The sequence below is a fragment of the Rhinolophus hipposideros genome (assembly GCF_964194185.1).
Source record: "Rhinolophus hipposideros genome assembly, chromosome: 16".
Taxonomy (NCBI): domain Eukaryota; kingdom Metazoa; phylum Chordata; class Mammalia; order Chiroptera; family Rhinolophidae; genus Rhinolophus; species Rhinolophus hipposideros.
The window spans coordinates 60,112,672-60,125,438 of NC_138062.1; the positions used below are offsets into that span (position 1 = coordinate 60,112,672).

The 12,767-nt window shown below is 62.8% G+C and overlaps 1 protein-coding gene across 2 annotated transcripts; it reads left to right on the forward strand.

Moving 5' to 3' along the window:
• Positions 1-210: 210 nt before the first annotated feature.
• On the forward strand, positions 211-11,597 carry MKNK2 (MAPK interacting serine/threonine kinase 2). Of its 2 annotated transcripts, none has more exons than XM_081076429.1 (14): positions 211-375; positions 517-651; positions 3,291-3,390; positions 3,476-3,577; positions 3,661-3,758; positions 5,728-5,807; positions 6,065-6,138; positions 6,400-6,504; positions 6,671-6,726; positions 6,844-6,939; positions 7,434-7,628; positions 8,202-8,366; positions 9,121-9,164; positions 9,435-11,597. In XM_081076429.1, exons 2-14 carry the CDS (start codon positions 601-603, stop codon positions 9,670-9,672), a joined length of 1,404 nt encoding a protein of 467 aa, XP_080932555.1. In that variant the 5' UTR covers positions 211-375; positions 517-600; the 3' UTR covers positions 9,673-11,597. The 2 variants fall into 2 exon arrangements, with proteins under 2 accessions (XP_080932555.1, XP_080932556.1); XM_081076430.1 differs by having other exon boundaries at positions 3,291-3,378.
• The last annotated feature ends 1,170 nt before the right edge of the window (positions 11,598-12,767 follow it).

Here is a 12,767-nt window from a genome sequence, read left to right on the forward strand (position 1 = left end):
ATTCCGCGCCCGGAGCCGGGCGTGACGCACAGCGCAGGCGCACGGGCTTGCCACACGGCCGGAGCGCGCAGCCGCACTCGAGCCCGCAGCGCCCTTCCAGCTCCGCCTCAGCCGCGCGCGTCTGGGCGGGGCCGGGGGGGCGAGGCCTGCGTCAGGGGCGGGGTCGGGCCTGGCCCATAAAGGCGGCGGCGGCGCTGTGCGCGCGACTCCTCACGGCGGCGGCGGCAGCGGCCCAGGCGGAGGAGTCCGCGGTGGCGGCGGCGGCGGCGGCGGCGGCGGCGCTGTTACCCGCGCGGTCGGCGCAGCCGGGTCCGGGCTGCGTGTGTCGGACGGCGGCGACGGAGGAACTGCAGCCCCGGTCCGAGCCTGACCCCGGTGAGTGAGGCCTGGCGACCCGGGCCCAGCCCGGACCTGGGCGCGGGGATCGGGCCCCGCGGAGTCTCGCCGCCCAGGCCTGGGCTCCCGGCGCGCCGGTCGCGGCCACTCACGCCTTCCTTTGTCTGCTTCCGCCCGCAGGATCCCTTCCTCAGCCGCCCCCCGCCCACGGGCCGACCCCCGGGCCCTGCGTCTTCTCCCCCGCTGGCGGGGCCCGGACGGAAGATGGTGCAGAAGAAAACAGCGGAAATTCAGGGCTTCCACCATTCGTTCAAGGTGAGGGCCGGGTCGGTTTGGGGGATGTCCGGAGCTGGACCACCCGAGGGGCCGCTGCGGGAGTGGGGGCGGCTGCCCTGGGCTTCGTGCCGACCCCCGCCGTGCGCCCGGGGCTGCCCCGCCGCGCCTCCGCGCAGCGCCCGGGGCCGGTGGGGTCTTTCCTCCGGGAACCGCAGGCGGAAGGGGCCCCTGCCTGCGTGTGCCTTTCAAACCCCCGCTGGGTGTACAGTGCTGGGGGTGCTGAGCGGCCACACTTCGGGCCCCAGTGCCGGGGGCCTGTGGGTCCTTGTTCCAGAAGCCCCAGGCGGGGTGTCAGCCCCTCCCCGACGCCTTCCTAGGAGGTCTGCGGAGTGGGGGCAGCGGATTGATGCTCCGCCAGCCCTACGCCTCCCGGACTCCTCAGGCCCCAGCACCACTGTTTCTTGTCTGAGTGGGAGGTTGCCGCGGGCGCCCAGCCGCCGCTGAGCCCTGGTCTCGGACGAACAAGTCTGGGGTGGTCGGGCAGGTGCGGGGCAGGGGCCCCCTGGGGCCCGGCTTAGGGGCCGCAGTGATGTCAGCGGCCGCCCCACCCGTCTGCAGAGTTATGTAATGGCTTCCCTGGGCCTCCTTGGGCAGGGACCTGTTGCCCTGTAGAGGAGGAGGACCTGGGGGTGTGTGCTGAGCACCAGGGTGGGAGGAGCCAGCTGACACTGTTTGGGCTAGAATTCCCAGGCCTGTCGAGCCAGTGTCCAGGCCAGTGCCCCACCCTGTCCAAACGCCTGTCATCCTTGCTTTCCCCCCAGTACAGCGACAGCCTTGGCGTGTCCTAGTGTCTGGGGCTGGGTGGGAGAGGGGTGGACGTGAGACATCACTGGCGGTGGTCTGTCACCTCCTGGGGCTGTGCCTGAGCTGAGACAGGGTCAGTGCACAGGGCCCGCTCAGCGGCCAACACAAACTCAAACTTTCTGGATGGTTCCAGCCACCTCCTGCCAAGGCCTGCTGACTGGAGGCCCACAGCCAGCCCTGGGCCTGGCCCGCCCACACTGCTCAGGTCTGAGGCTGGCCTTTGCAGGCCATCCTACAGCCCTGTGCCCTGTGCTGAAGTGTGACTGGGAGTCCCAGGGGACGGAGGAGGGACACTGGACAGGGAATGTTGGTTCTGCGGTGGCCCTCCAGGGCCCGGCTCTTCTGAGTTAGGGGCTGGGACAGGCGCGTGGAGGTGATAAGGGGACTTGTAGTCAGTCCCCTTGAGTTCTTGCGTCTTTATGCGGTCCCGTGAAATCGAGGCAGCTTCTTCACATACATCCTCCATCCTAATCACCCCCTTTTGTGGCCACCCTGGAGTCCCTCCTCCCAGGTGGAAGGACGGAGCTGCCTTCCCTGTGGGGGCCAGACTCCTCAGTGGGCAAGGGCAGGGGCTGGTGGATAAGCCCCAGCAAGGTGGGAGTGCTCCCTTTCTCTCCTCTCCTGCCCGCCTGGACCTCCTCCTAGCAACTATCCGCAGGGTGGGTGGGGAGGCTGGGAGGGCCCGCGCCTGTTTTTCAGCCGCTCCCTCTGACCTCCGCCTGCCCCCTCTGCAGCCGGCCTGGCTTCCGGGCCTCCCATCTGCAGGAATCTGACCTGGCAGAGTGGGCCCCTCGAGATCTCCCTAGGGCTCTCCTGGAGTTCCTCCTCTATTGGATGACTTTACTGCCAGAGCCCTGGCCCCAGCTGTCACAAAGCCCAGAGAGGGGCAGTGACTTGGTCCAGCTCACCCAGCGTCAGCACTGGCACCACCGTGTGTGTAGCCCCCGCCTCCCCGTCCACCAGGGACCTGGCCTCCTGGTCCACTCGGATCGGGGGAGCTGAATTAGGGCTAACTCCTGTAGGAATCTGGCCGGGCCTCAGTGTCCCAGCCTCGAAGGGCTCACCCCTTGTGCAAGGGGCTGTCAGTCCTCCGTGGGATCATATGCTCTGCAGAAATGGCATTTATGCCAGCAAGCTTCTGGTTTCGGCACGAGGTTTCTCCATCCCCCAGCTGCCTGCTTGCCCCGGGCAGGGTCTGGAGTCCTCGCCCAGGTTCTGAGGGCCGCCGGGTGGCCTTGAACAGGCCCCTCCCAGGCAGGGCTGGTTTCTTCACTGGGCACTGAGCCTGTGAGGGGCTCCCAGTTGGGGGGTGTCTGGGGGTAAACAGAACAGTGCGTGCTCTGGCCTGAGGAGAGGGTGGCCCAATGTTCATGCTGGAGCCCCTGGGCACCTCTCCTGTGAGCTTCCAGAGGGAACAGCAGAGAGAGTGATGGTGCCCCATTTCATAGAGGGGAACTGAGGCCAGTAGGCAAGGGCCTTGCACAGATAGGGGTGAGCCCATGAGGCCATGGGAAAGCAGGCCGGGCAGCTGGCTGGTAGCCGCCCCCTGAATCTGGTGACTCACCCTCCACTGACTTCGCTGTGCCTTTGATCTCCAACCAGCTGTCCCCACTCTGCAGGTGAGCAAACCGAGGTGTCCACGGTGACTCACACGCCCCCTTCCCAGAGGTCCCAAGGGCCCTGTGCTGGGGATTAATGGTCCACTTCTTCATGGTCAGTCAAAGTCAGGCTTTCTTCCCCTTGGCATGTGGGTCACTGTGGTGGGACCGCCCTGGCAGCGATGGGGCATGAGAGCTCTCTTCTCTACCCTGCAGGGGGAGAATCCTTTTGAGCTGGCCTTCTCTCTAGAACAAGCCCACCCCGGGGAGACTGACTTCAGCCTGGAGTGCCCAGCCCGTCCTGGTGAGGGCCCAGGTGGGAGGGGCAGTGGGGGAGGACTGGGTCGGTCCTAAGAGTTAAAGGGGCCAAGTGAGCCTCACCTCTGGGCCTCCTGGCACAGATATGCCCACGAGCCAGCCCATCGACATCCCGGACGCCAAGAAGAGGGGCAAGAAGAAAAAGCGGTGCCGGGCTACTGACAGCTTCTCAGGCAGGTTTGAAGGTGAGTGGGGCAGGCAGCTAGGGCGGCGGCAGGGAGATGACGGCGCCGCCTGGGACGACTCTCACTGCTGCCCTGCTCCCCAGATGTCTACCAGCTTCAGGAGGATGTGCTCGGAGAGGGCGCCCACGCCCGTGTGCAGACTTGCATCAACCTCATCACCAACCAGGAGTACGCTGTCAAGGTGAGCTCGGCACCCTCGCCTCTCCCCTCACCTCTCCCCTCGCCTCTCCCCTCGCCTCTCCCCAGCAGCCTCTGCCATCTGCCACTGGCCAGGGTGGTGGGAGGAAGGGAGCTCATATGAGCTCCTGGACTGGCAAGCGGGGAAAACCAGTGTCTAAAAATGTCCCCAGGGCTGGTGACTCAGGCTATCCCTAAGAATCCAGGTCAGCCTGGGCTGAGCCCCCGAGTCCAGGCAGAGGTGGGAAGTGGCCACAAGGGGTGGCCCCTAATGTGGGTAGCTGAGGACCTAGTGCCAGAGTGGCCTCTGAGAGCAGGAGGCTTTGGTCAGAGCTGACACTTGCCTGCTGGGTTACCTCAGACCGGTTCTCAGGGCTGACAAATGCTTCCCCATATTGGTTACAAGGATTAAAAGGCCACTTGATACCCGGGACCCAGGGGGCTTGGCATTTGGGGAGACGAAGGCAGGCTCTAGAGAGCCTCTTGTGTGCCCCTGTGCAGCCTCTGACCCAGGGTACAACCTGGCAGTTGTAGCCTTGTGACTTGTGTTATCTGGCTGGACTGTCAGACCCTGCATTCCAGGAAACCTTCCAGGCTTCCCTCATGACCCTGCATCTGGGCTGGGTGGGTCACAGGAGGCTGGCTGCCCAGGCAGGGAGGCCAGGTGCTCCCTGGCGAGTAGGACTGACCAGAAGCCTCAGGCCCTGGTGGAAGTTTCGTGACAAAGGCGGCCCTGGTCCCTAAGCCCTGGGAGCTCCCGGGTGTGGTGGGGCAGTGTTGCTGGAGAATTGGACACAGCATCGAGCGCTTTCTACAGACCCATTATCTCTGAATGTCTTCCTCCTGAGGACCCTCCTAAGTTTCGGAGGGGTTAGGTAGCCTGAATCACACTGTGTGTGACCTCCCAGAAGGCCTCTCCCTCCCCTGAGGGACTGCAGTCCTCATGAAATGGGGTGCTAGACAGATTCCAAGGGACAGGGTAAGGCTCAGTTCACTCCAGAAGGGGATGGCTGGGGTCGTTGTCTCCAGAGTCCCTGGAATCTGGTTGTTCTGCCTGTCTTTGCGACAGGTGTGTTTGTCCCAAGACAGGTGGGATAGTGCATAGGCCCAGGCCCTGGAGGCCAGTGGACTTGTGTGCCTTCCTGCTGCAGGAGCCTAACCCATGGAACACACCACCTTTCCTTCCTCCAGGCTGCTGTGATGGGCAGGGTGCCCCAGGCATGGTGGTAACTCAGCCTGCCCACTTGCCCAGTGAGGGGGCCTGAGGTTGCCCAGTGAGAGTCATCAGGCACCTTCTGACCCTAACTCTCCGTGGGTCTGAGGGCAGCCGGATGAGCCCAGAACCCTCTGGTCCTCAATGCTCCTGGTGCCAGAGGGGTTTGGGGGCAGAGGTACAGGCTGTGTCTGCTGGGCGGTGCCAATCTGGGCTGGCCTGAAACACCCAGGCTCATGGGGCTGGGGACATGTACCCAGACTGATGTGGAACTCAGGAGGCAGGACTTGGCACTGAGGCAAGCGGGCACGGCTTGGCTGGCAGCCAGGTCCCTATGGCCCTTCTAGTCCCCTGGGTGGTGTGGGAGCCAGCACAGTGGCCACCAGTCTCCTGCCCAGGGAGGGGAGTCTGCTCCGTCCAGGAAACCTGACGTTCTAAACGGGTATTTTGCAGGGGCCCCAGACCCCACATATACCCCTGAGGCCTCTCGGGGTCAGGAGAGGAGAGGGCCTGGCTCCTTCCCTGTCCCATTCATGTGAGCCTGCCTCTGGTGCTGCTTGGGAAACATTGCCCCCTGCTTGTGCTGATGCTGCAGTTCTGACTTCTGGCAAGTTCTGGATCCCCATAGGAAAGCTCTGCTTTCTAGAGCTTAAAGGTTTCAGGCGAGGTATAGGGGAAGTTTCTGGTGGGGGGGGCCTTTTGGGCTCTGGAAAGTCTGGCTGATCCAGCTGGTGTGTCTTCCCACCCCCACATATTTCAGATCATCGAGAAGCAGCCCGGCCACATTCGGAGTCGAGTTTTCCGTGAGGTGGAGATGCTGTATCAATGCCAGGGACACAGGTAACGTGACCCTCACCACAGCACTGGGCCCCAAACCACCTTTAGTGGAAGAATGGGCCTGAATGCTCCTCACCCCCAGCAAGCATTGAGGGAGCACCCACTGTGTGCCAGGCCCTGTGCAGGGTGGAAGCCAGCCGCTAGACGCAGTCCGTCTTCCTGTGGGCCGTGGGCGTGGGGAGGACAAGCTCCTGGGCTGGGTGTACACAAGGGTCAAGAAGTCTCATTCTTATCCTGCCCCCCACCCCACCCCACCCCAGGAACGTTCTAGAGCTCATTGAGTTCTTCGAGGAGGAGGATCGCTTCTACCTGGTGTTTGAGAAGATGCGGGGCGGTATGTGGGGCTTGGGAGACATGTCCGGCTGGTCCTAATGGGCTGTGGGCTCAGGGCCACCAGAGGGTCCCGCACATCGGAAGGGGCGTGTGTAGTCCGTTTCCTGTCTAAAACAGCAGCTCAGGGTCAAGGACTTTGGGCCCAGGGAGGCCAGAGTGGGGGCTTCCCTGCCAGGTGAAAATGGGTACTGTTGCTGAGCAATGGCCTGGGGACACAGAAGTGACCCTTACATATTCTCCCTTCACTGTGGCCCGGCCCCAGGTTCCATCCTGAGCCACATCCACAAGCGACGGCACTTCAACGAGCTGGAGGCCAGTGTGGTGGTGCAGGACGTGGCTAGTGCCTTGGACTTCCTGCACAATAAAGGTTGGTGCTGAGGCGTGCTGCTCAGCGTGCTGCCCACTTCTCGCCAGCCTGCCCAAAGGTCCCTGGGTTCCGCGGGTGTCCAGCCTTGCGCCCATGCTCCTGTCCAGGACTCCGGGAAGGTGGCCCCACGCCACCCACTGATCCTCCCTCGTGCTTCTCCCCTTAGGCATTGCCCACAGGGACCTAAAACCAGAGAACATCCTCTGTGAGCACCCCAACCAGGTGAGGGACGCTGGGGGTGGCCTTCCCTGTGGGATGGGGCGGATGGGTCAGGTACACGCCGGGTGGGACCCCCAGGGCTGGAATCCCATCTCACTGCCCCTTCCCAACCCCTCCCAGGTTTCCCCGGTGAAGATCTGCGACTTCGACCTGGGTAGTGGCATCAAACTCAATGGAGACTGCTCCCCCATCTCCACCCCAGAGCTGCTCACCCCGGTGAGAGGCGGCAGGGTCAGAGGGATGGGATAGGAGGGGGCGAGGAGACGGGACTGCTTCTGGTCCCACGCAGCGCTGGTGGCGAGCTCAGCTGAGCCGCCTGGGGCCTCAGAACTCGGGTTTCCGCTTAGCAACAGCTGCTGATTGGTTGTCTGGGCGTCACGGGCGGAGCTGTGGTCAGGCGGGGAGGGGCTGGCTCCAGCACCTGTTGATTGGGCGGGGGTGGGGGTGGGGCGGGGCCACAGTCAGGTGGGGGTGGGGTCGTCCTTCATCAGTAGTCTGTGGTTGGCTGAGCAGGACTGTCGGGCACAGCGGCTCGGGCTCAGGTGACTGGGCGTTCCCGCGCCTTCCGTGACCCCGGGAAGTCCCCGCCCGGGGCGCCCCTTCCCTGGCGCTTTCCCTTCCCCTCCTCCCTTTCCCTTCCCCTCCTCCCTTTCCCTTCCCCTCCTCCCGAGTTGCCCAGCCTGACACCCTTCCCCACGTCCATCCCGCAGTGCGGCTCTGCGGAGTACATGGCCCCCGAAGTGGTGGAGGCCTTCAGCGAGGAGGCCAGCATCTACGACAAGCGCTGCGACCTCTGGAGCCTGGGCGTCATCCTCTATATTCTGCTCAGCGGCTACCCGCCCTTTGTGGGCCACTGTGGCAGTGACTGCGGCTGGGACCGCGGCGAAGCCTGCCCAGCTTGCCAGGTGCAGCCCCCACGCCTTGCCCGTGCAAGCCCTAGGGCCTGGCCGGGGAACCCTGACCAGGTCTGCAGGGAATCCCCGCCTGACCTTCCTGTGTTTTCTGAGGCCTTTTGGGTGCCCTGGCCTACCGCAGAGGCAGAAAGTAGTCAGACGAGGGAGCTGAGCTAGGGTGCGGCCTATGGTGTGGGTGACCGGGTTCCAGCCTTTTGTGCAGGGCTAGAGCCAGGCTCACGATTCCCACTCTGGAGCCAGGCCCCACTTGGACAGAGCCCACTGAGGGTCTCCCCGAGGCCGGCTGTCCCACTCTGCTGCCCTCAGACCTTTGTCCTCTTGCCTTCCTCGGACCCTGAGGACTTCCCGTCCTGCCTGTGGATCCCATTACCCTGGGCCTGAGTCCCACCCCACTCTGGATGGCCAGTCCCAGGTCCCTGTACCTGGGTCACAGGTCAGGCCTTGACAGAGCCTGTCACTCTGCAGTGTGGCAGCGCCCCGGTCGTCCAGGTTTGCCCATTGGGTATGGGGGGGCTGGGCCTCAGCCCTTGGCTGTGACTGACCCTGCCTTGTGTGCTCCCCCAGAATATGCTGTTCGAGAGCATTCAGGAGGGCAAGTATGAGTTTCCCGAGAAGGACTGGGCCCACATCTCCTTCGCTGCCAAAGACCTCATCTCGAAGCTCCTGGTACGCGACGCCAAGCAGAGGCTGAGCGCTGCGCAGGTCCTGCAGCACCCCTGGGTGCAGGGGGTAAGTGCCAGCTGCACTAGGTCCAAGGGGAGGTGGGGATCAGCCACCTCCGCCCAGCCTCTGATGGGTCGGGGGTGACTCGGAGCAAGTGTTCGAGAACCCTCAGGGGAGGGGGACCAGCCTCAGGACCCCCAGATGTGGTGTGGGTGTGGGGGTCGGCTACAGACATCCTCTGGACGCCGGGGCACAGCTAGGAAGCCCCCCCACCTGCTGGCCAGGTTGGGGTGTGGGCTGCAGGAGCTGCTGCCCTTACCTTGGAGGTACTAGGGCCTCTCCCCACGTGGCACACAGCTGCCAGCTGAGGTCAGTCAGGGGCAGACAGGTGGGCAGCCAGCCTCCAGCAAGGCTCTGTCCCCACTGATCCAGGAAGAGCCTGGCGTTCTCCCGGCCGGTGGTTGTCTAAGCTGAGGCCACCAGGGAAGGGACCCCCATGGGGAGCGAGGACCGCCTGCAGGAAGCAAGCTAGTGGGGGAGGCTTTGAAATGCTGTCAGGGTGTCAGGAGATTCATCGATTGAAAAGGGAGAGGGGCTGGGCTGGGTGCGGTCAGGAAGGGGCGGTTGGGGAGCCATTGGCCCCCAATCACACGCACTGGGGCTCCTGCAACATCGCCTTTTCCCAGCCTGCCTCAGTTTCCAGGAGGGTGTACCCCTTAACCGTGGTGGTGTCACAGCCAGCTGGGGAACTGGGAGGGTTTCCTTGAGGAGGGCGGGTTGGGCTCTGCTTTCTAGCCCCTTCCCTCCTGTCTCCTTGCAGTGTGCCCCAGAGAACACCCTGCCCACACCCATGGTCCTACAGAGGTGAGGCCTGGTGGGGTCTTGGGGCCCGGAGAGGGGGGCACCTAATATGAGGGGGCGTTAAACGTTAAGTTGTCTAAATCAAACACACCCTTTTTAAGTTGTGGGGGAAACCATTCAGGCGCTGGGTGTCCTTGTACCTGGTGACAGATTGGGCCCCGAGTTCCCCCCCCCGCAAAACTTGGGGTGCCTGGGCCCAGTAGCCCTAGATCCTGGGGTCCCAAGGGAAGCAGGGATGCATCTGGTGGCCACCTCTGCTTTCTCTGTCCCCAGGAACAGCTGTGCCAAAGACCTCACGTCCTTCGCAGCCGAGGCCATTGCCATGAACCGGCAGCTGGCCCAGCGTGAAGAGGACGCTTCGGAGGAGACAGGACAGGGCCCGCCCGTAGTCATCCGAGCTACCTCACGCTGCCTGCAGCTGTCCCCGCCATCTCAGTCCAAGCTGGCCCAGCGGCGACAGCAAGCCAGCCTGTCCGCGGCCCCCGTGGTCCTCGTGGGGGACCACGCGTGACCCTTCTCTCCCTCTGTACATAGGTCTCCCCCTTCCCTATCAGAGCTAAAGATTTTTTTAAGCTATTGCCAGCCGGTGACCAGCGGGCTGCGCTCCCCCTGGCTGGGTTCCAAGGCGCTCGGCTCAGCTGGGGGGGTCTTTTTATATAAAGTTTTTGCTGTTGGGTTTTTCCTTTTTTCTTTCCCCCACCCTTTTTTTTTCTTTTTTCCTTTGAATGGTGTTAAAAGCAAACAGGCGCCCGGGGAGGAGAGTGGAAGGCGTGTGTGGCTGCGTGTGCCCCTGCCTCACCACCCCAGCTCCACACGCTCACCTGTACTGTGAAAGGCCCTGGGCCCAGAGCCCCTGCCCCATGTGACTCAGGAGAGGAGGCCGTTTGCTGTCTTCCAGAGCTGGGGCCCACGCCCCCTCCCCGGCCCTCAGTGTTTCCAAGGCTGGGCTGACCTCGCACCTCCTCTCACCCCAAAGACACCCTGGTGGCCAGTGGGGGCCTGGGTGCAGGCAGGTGGGGTGGATGGCCACCCACTGGACACTCCCTCCACCCCCGCCCCCACCCCTCGCTGACTGACAATCGGGGCTCCCTTGAACTTTGACCTTAAGCTGCAGCTGACCCGGGCGAGCACCCACTGTCCCTCCTCAGCCCTCTCCACCAGGGGCTCTGCGCACCCAGGAGTAGGGCGCTGGAGGAAGTGGGAGGGCTGGACAGGTACCCGTCAGCCAACATGGGGGTCCTGCAGACCCCCCACCCGGGCACCCGAGTGCCCCTTCTCAGGGCTCAGTCTGACCATGGCCACGTCCTGCCCCCATTGCCCCTCTGGTTGGCATGGAAGCTCTGCGAGCCCTGCCTCTGCCCCTCCCCAGAGCGAGGGCTGACCAGGGACCCGCTGAATTTCCCCCACTGCAGTGGCAGTGTTCCTGCTCTGCCCACCTTCAGGAAAACGGCCTCCCGTGGGCACACAGGAACCAGCGCTCCCTTCCCCCACCCCAGCACCCAGGTCAGACGTCGTGTGACCCGCCAGGCTCGGGGAGACTCTGACACCCCTCTTTGTCCTCGGGTGGGAAACACTATGCAATACAGCCTTCCTCTTCCTTCGTGCACACGTGCTTCTGCCAGTCAGCCCGGCTCCCACCGGGGCAGATGGCCCAGGGTCTGGCCCGGTCGTCCAGGCTGGCCGGGCCGCATGGCCCTCTGGCTTCTAGTTATCCTGTTTCGTTAGTATTTTAAGAACAGTTGAATTCCCTTCCTTGTTCTTGAAGAATACTTGAAAGTCAGGGGGGCCTCGAAGGTTTGGGGGCCCAGATGCCATGCCTGGCCCCCCAAATCTTGTATGATTGTTGCAATCTGGTGGCTGGTGGGGGCTCATGCTCCTCCCCGCCCCCACCCGCTTGGATCTGTGGACTGGCCTTTCCAAAGGTCCCTGGGAAGAGGCAGCCACCCTCCCCCTCATCATTTCTCACCCATCAGTGAGTCCACATTTTTACAACTGGGGGTTCTGCCTTTTTGTAAAAGAGAAATGGAGCCTTGCAGGCTGCAGGTGACGTGGCCATTTTACTCTGGAAAGCTGAGCTGTGAACAGCTTTTTTTTTCCCCCTCAAAGGTGGGGCATCCACTTTCTTCCCCCTCGTCACAATGACTGTGACTCGGGGCTGTCTGGTTAGAACTGTTACTGTGAATGAACGTCAGGGTCCCAGGCTGTTCCGGTGCCGGGGGAAGGGAACGGCAGTGTTTAAATGTTAAGACGTAAAAAAGACAAAAAAAAACTCAAGCATTTTTTTAAGTGGGGGAAAAACATCCAAGCACTTTAACTCCACTGTACCAGGTGAGCTGATACAGCTCAGAAGTTTTCCTGACACCAACTGTCAATGCCGGAATTTTGTATTCTGTTTTATAAGGATTTAATAAAACTCAAAAACTCAGGTGCACCTGCATCCTAGTTTTCTGTTGCTGTATAACGATGCCGCAGACCGAGTGGCTTCAGACAGTTCCTGGGTAGTGATGAGGCTGAGGCAGGAATGCGGAAGGGGCACGGGGTCGGCTTGTCTGCAGGCCCGGGGGTGCGGCCAGTGGTGGCCCTGAGAGCCTTTGTGTCCGGCTTCTCGTGAGCACTGTGTTCCAGGCCCATGCACGTGGCGAGTGTCTGCGCCCTTCTCACGGACGAGGGACACTGCTGTGTGTGGCTGGGCCACGTGCTTATCAGTTCCTCCGTCCGCAGACATCTAGCCTGTCCCCACTTCTGGCCGCTGGCAGTCATGCTGCTGTGGACATGTGCACAGGTTTTATGTGGACGTTGTTTTTGTCCTGAGTGGGCACCACAGAAGGAGTGTGAGCCTGTCAGATGGTTTTGGAAGGACCTTTCTTGCCACCATGTGGAGTGGGCTTGGGGCCTAAAGGACCCGGTGGACTGCTGTCACCCTCGCAGCCAGCCCAGTGGGAAGTTGGCTAAGAGACCACAAAACGACCAGTTCAGGGCCTGCTGAGGAGGTGACCTGCCAGCACGTGGGGACAGCCTGGACGATGGCTGGGGATGAGGGAGGGGCTCTCCAGGCCGGCAAAAGGGCAGGTGCACCTGGCAAGGAGGAAGCAACAGGACCCCTAGGACAGCAGGGGGCAGCAGGTCACCCCTCTCCCTCCAAGGAGCCTGAGCTTAGCGGGTGGCACACCCTCCTCCCACCAAGACCTTCAGGAGGAACCCTGGGCACCCTTGAGCCAGGACCCTGCCACCTGCATTTGTTCAGCTACCTCAGACCTCACAGCTACTCCGCCCTGGGCCAAGCCCCTAGCAGCCCCGGTCAGCCCCCCTCAATTCCCCCAGGTCCCGCCCTAGCATGTGTGTGTATGGGGGAGGGGTGCATGCCACATGCCAAGCCACCGCCCTCCCAGGTGGCACAGAGCCCTGCCCAGCCTTGCCAGGCCTCAGTGATGACCGCTCCCTGCCCCCTGCCGCCTGCCAAGTCCTGCAGCAGGGCACAGTCTGTTCTCTGAGCTGCGGCTGTGGATTTTATGTTTGTGGTTTCCTCTCAGCCGATCCCGCCCCTTCCACGTCTCCCTCCTCCAGGAGCAGCAGGAAAATCCTGGAGCTGGAGGAACCGAGAGCCTT

Excerpts from the sequence above, each read along its gene's own strand:
- MKNK2 (XM_081076429.1), top strand. The coding sequence starts at position 601 with ATGGTGCAGAAGAAAACAGCGGAAATTCAGGGCTTCCACCATTCGTTC. Across the intron at positions 652-3,290 it reads GCTTCCACCATTCGTTCAAG|GGGGAGAATCCTTTTGAGCT; the intron begins GTGAGGGCCGGG and ends TCTACCCTGCAG. Across the intron at positions 3,759-5,727 it reads ACCAGGAGTACGCTGTCAAG|ATCATCGAGAAGCAGCCCGG; the intron begins GTGAGCTCGGCA and ends CACATATTTCAG.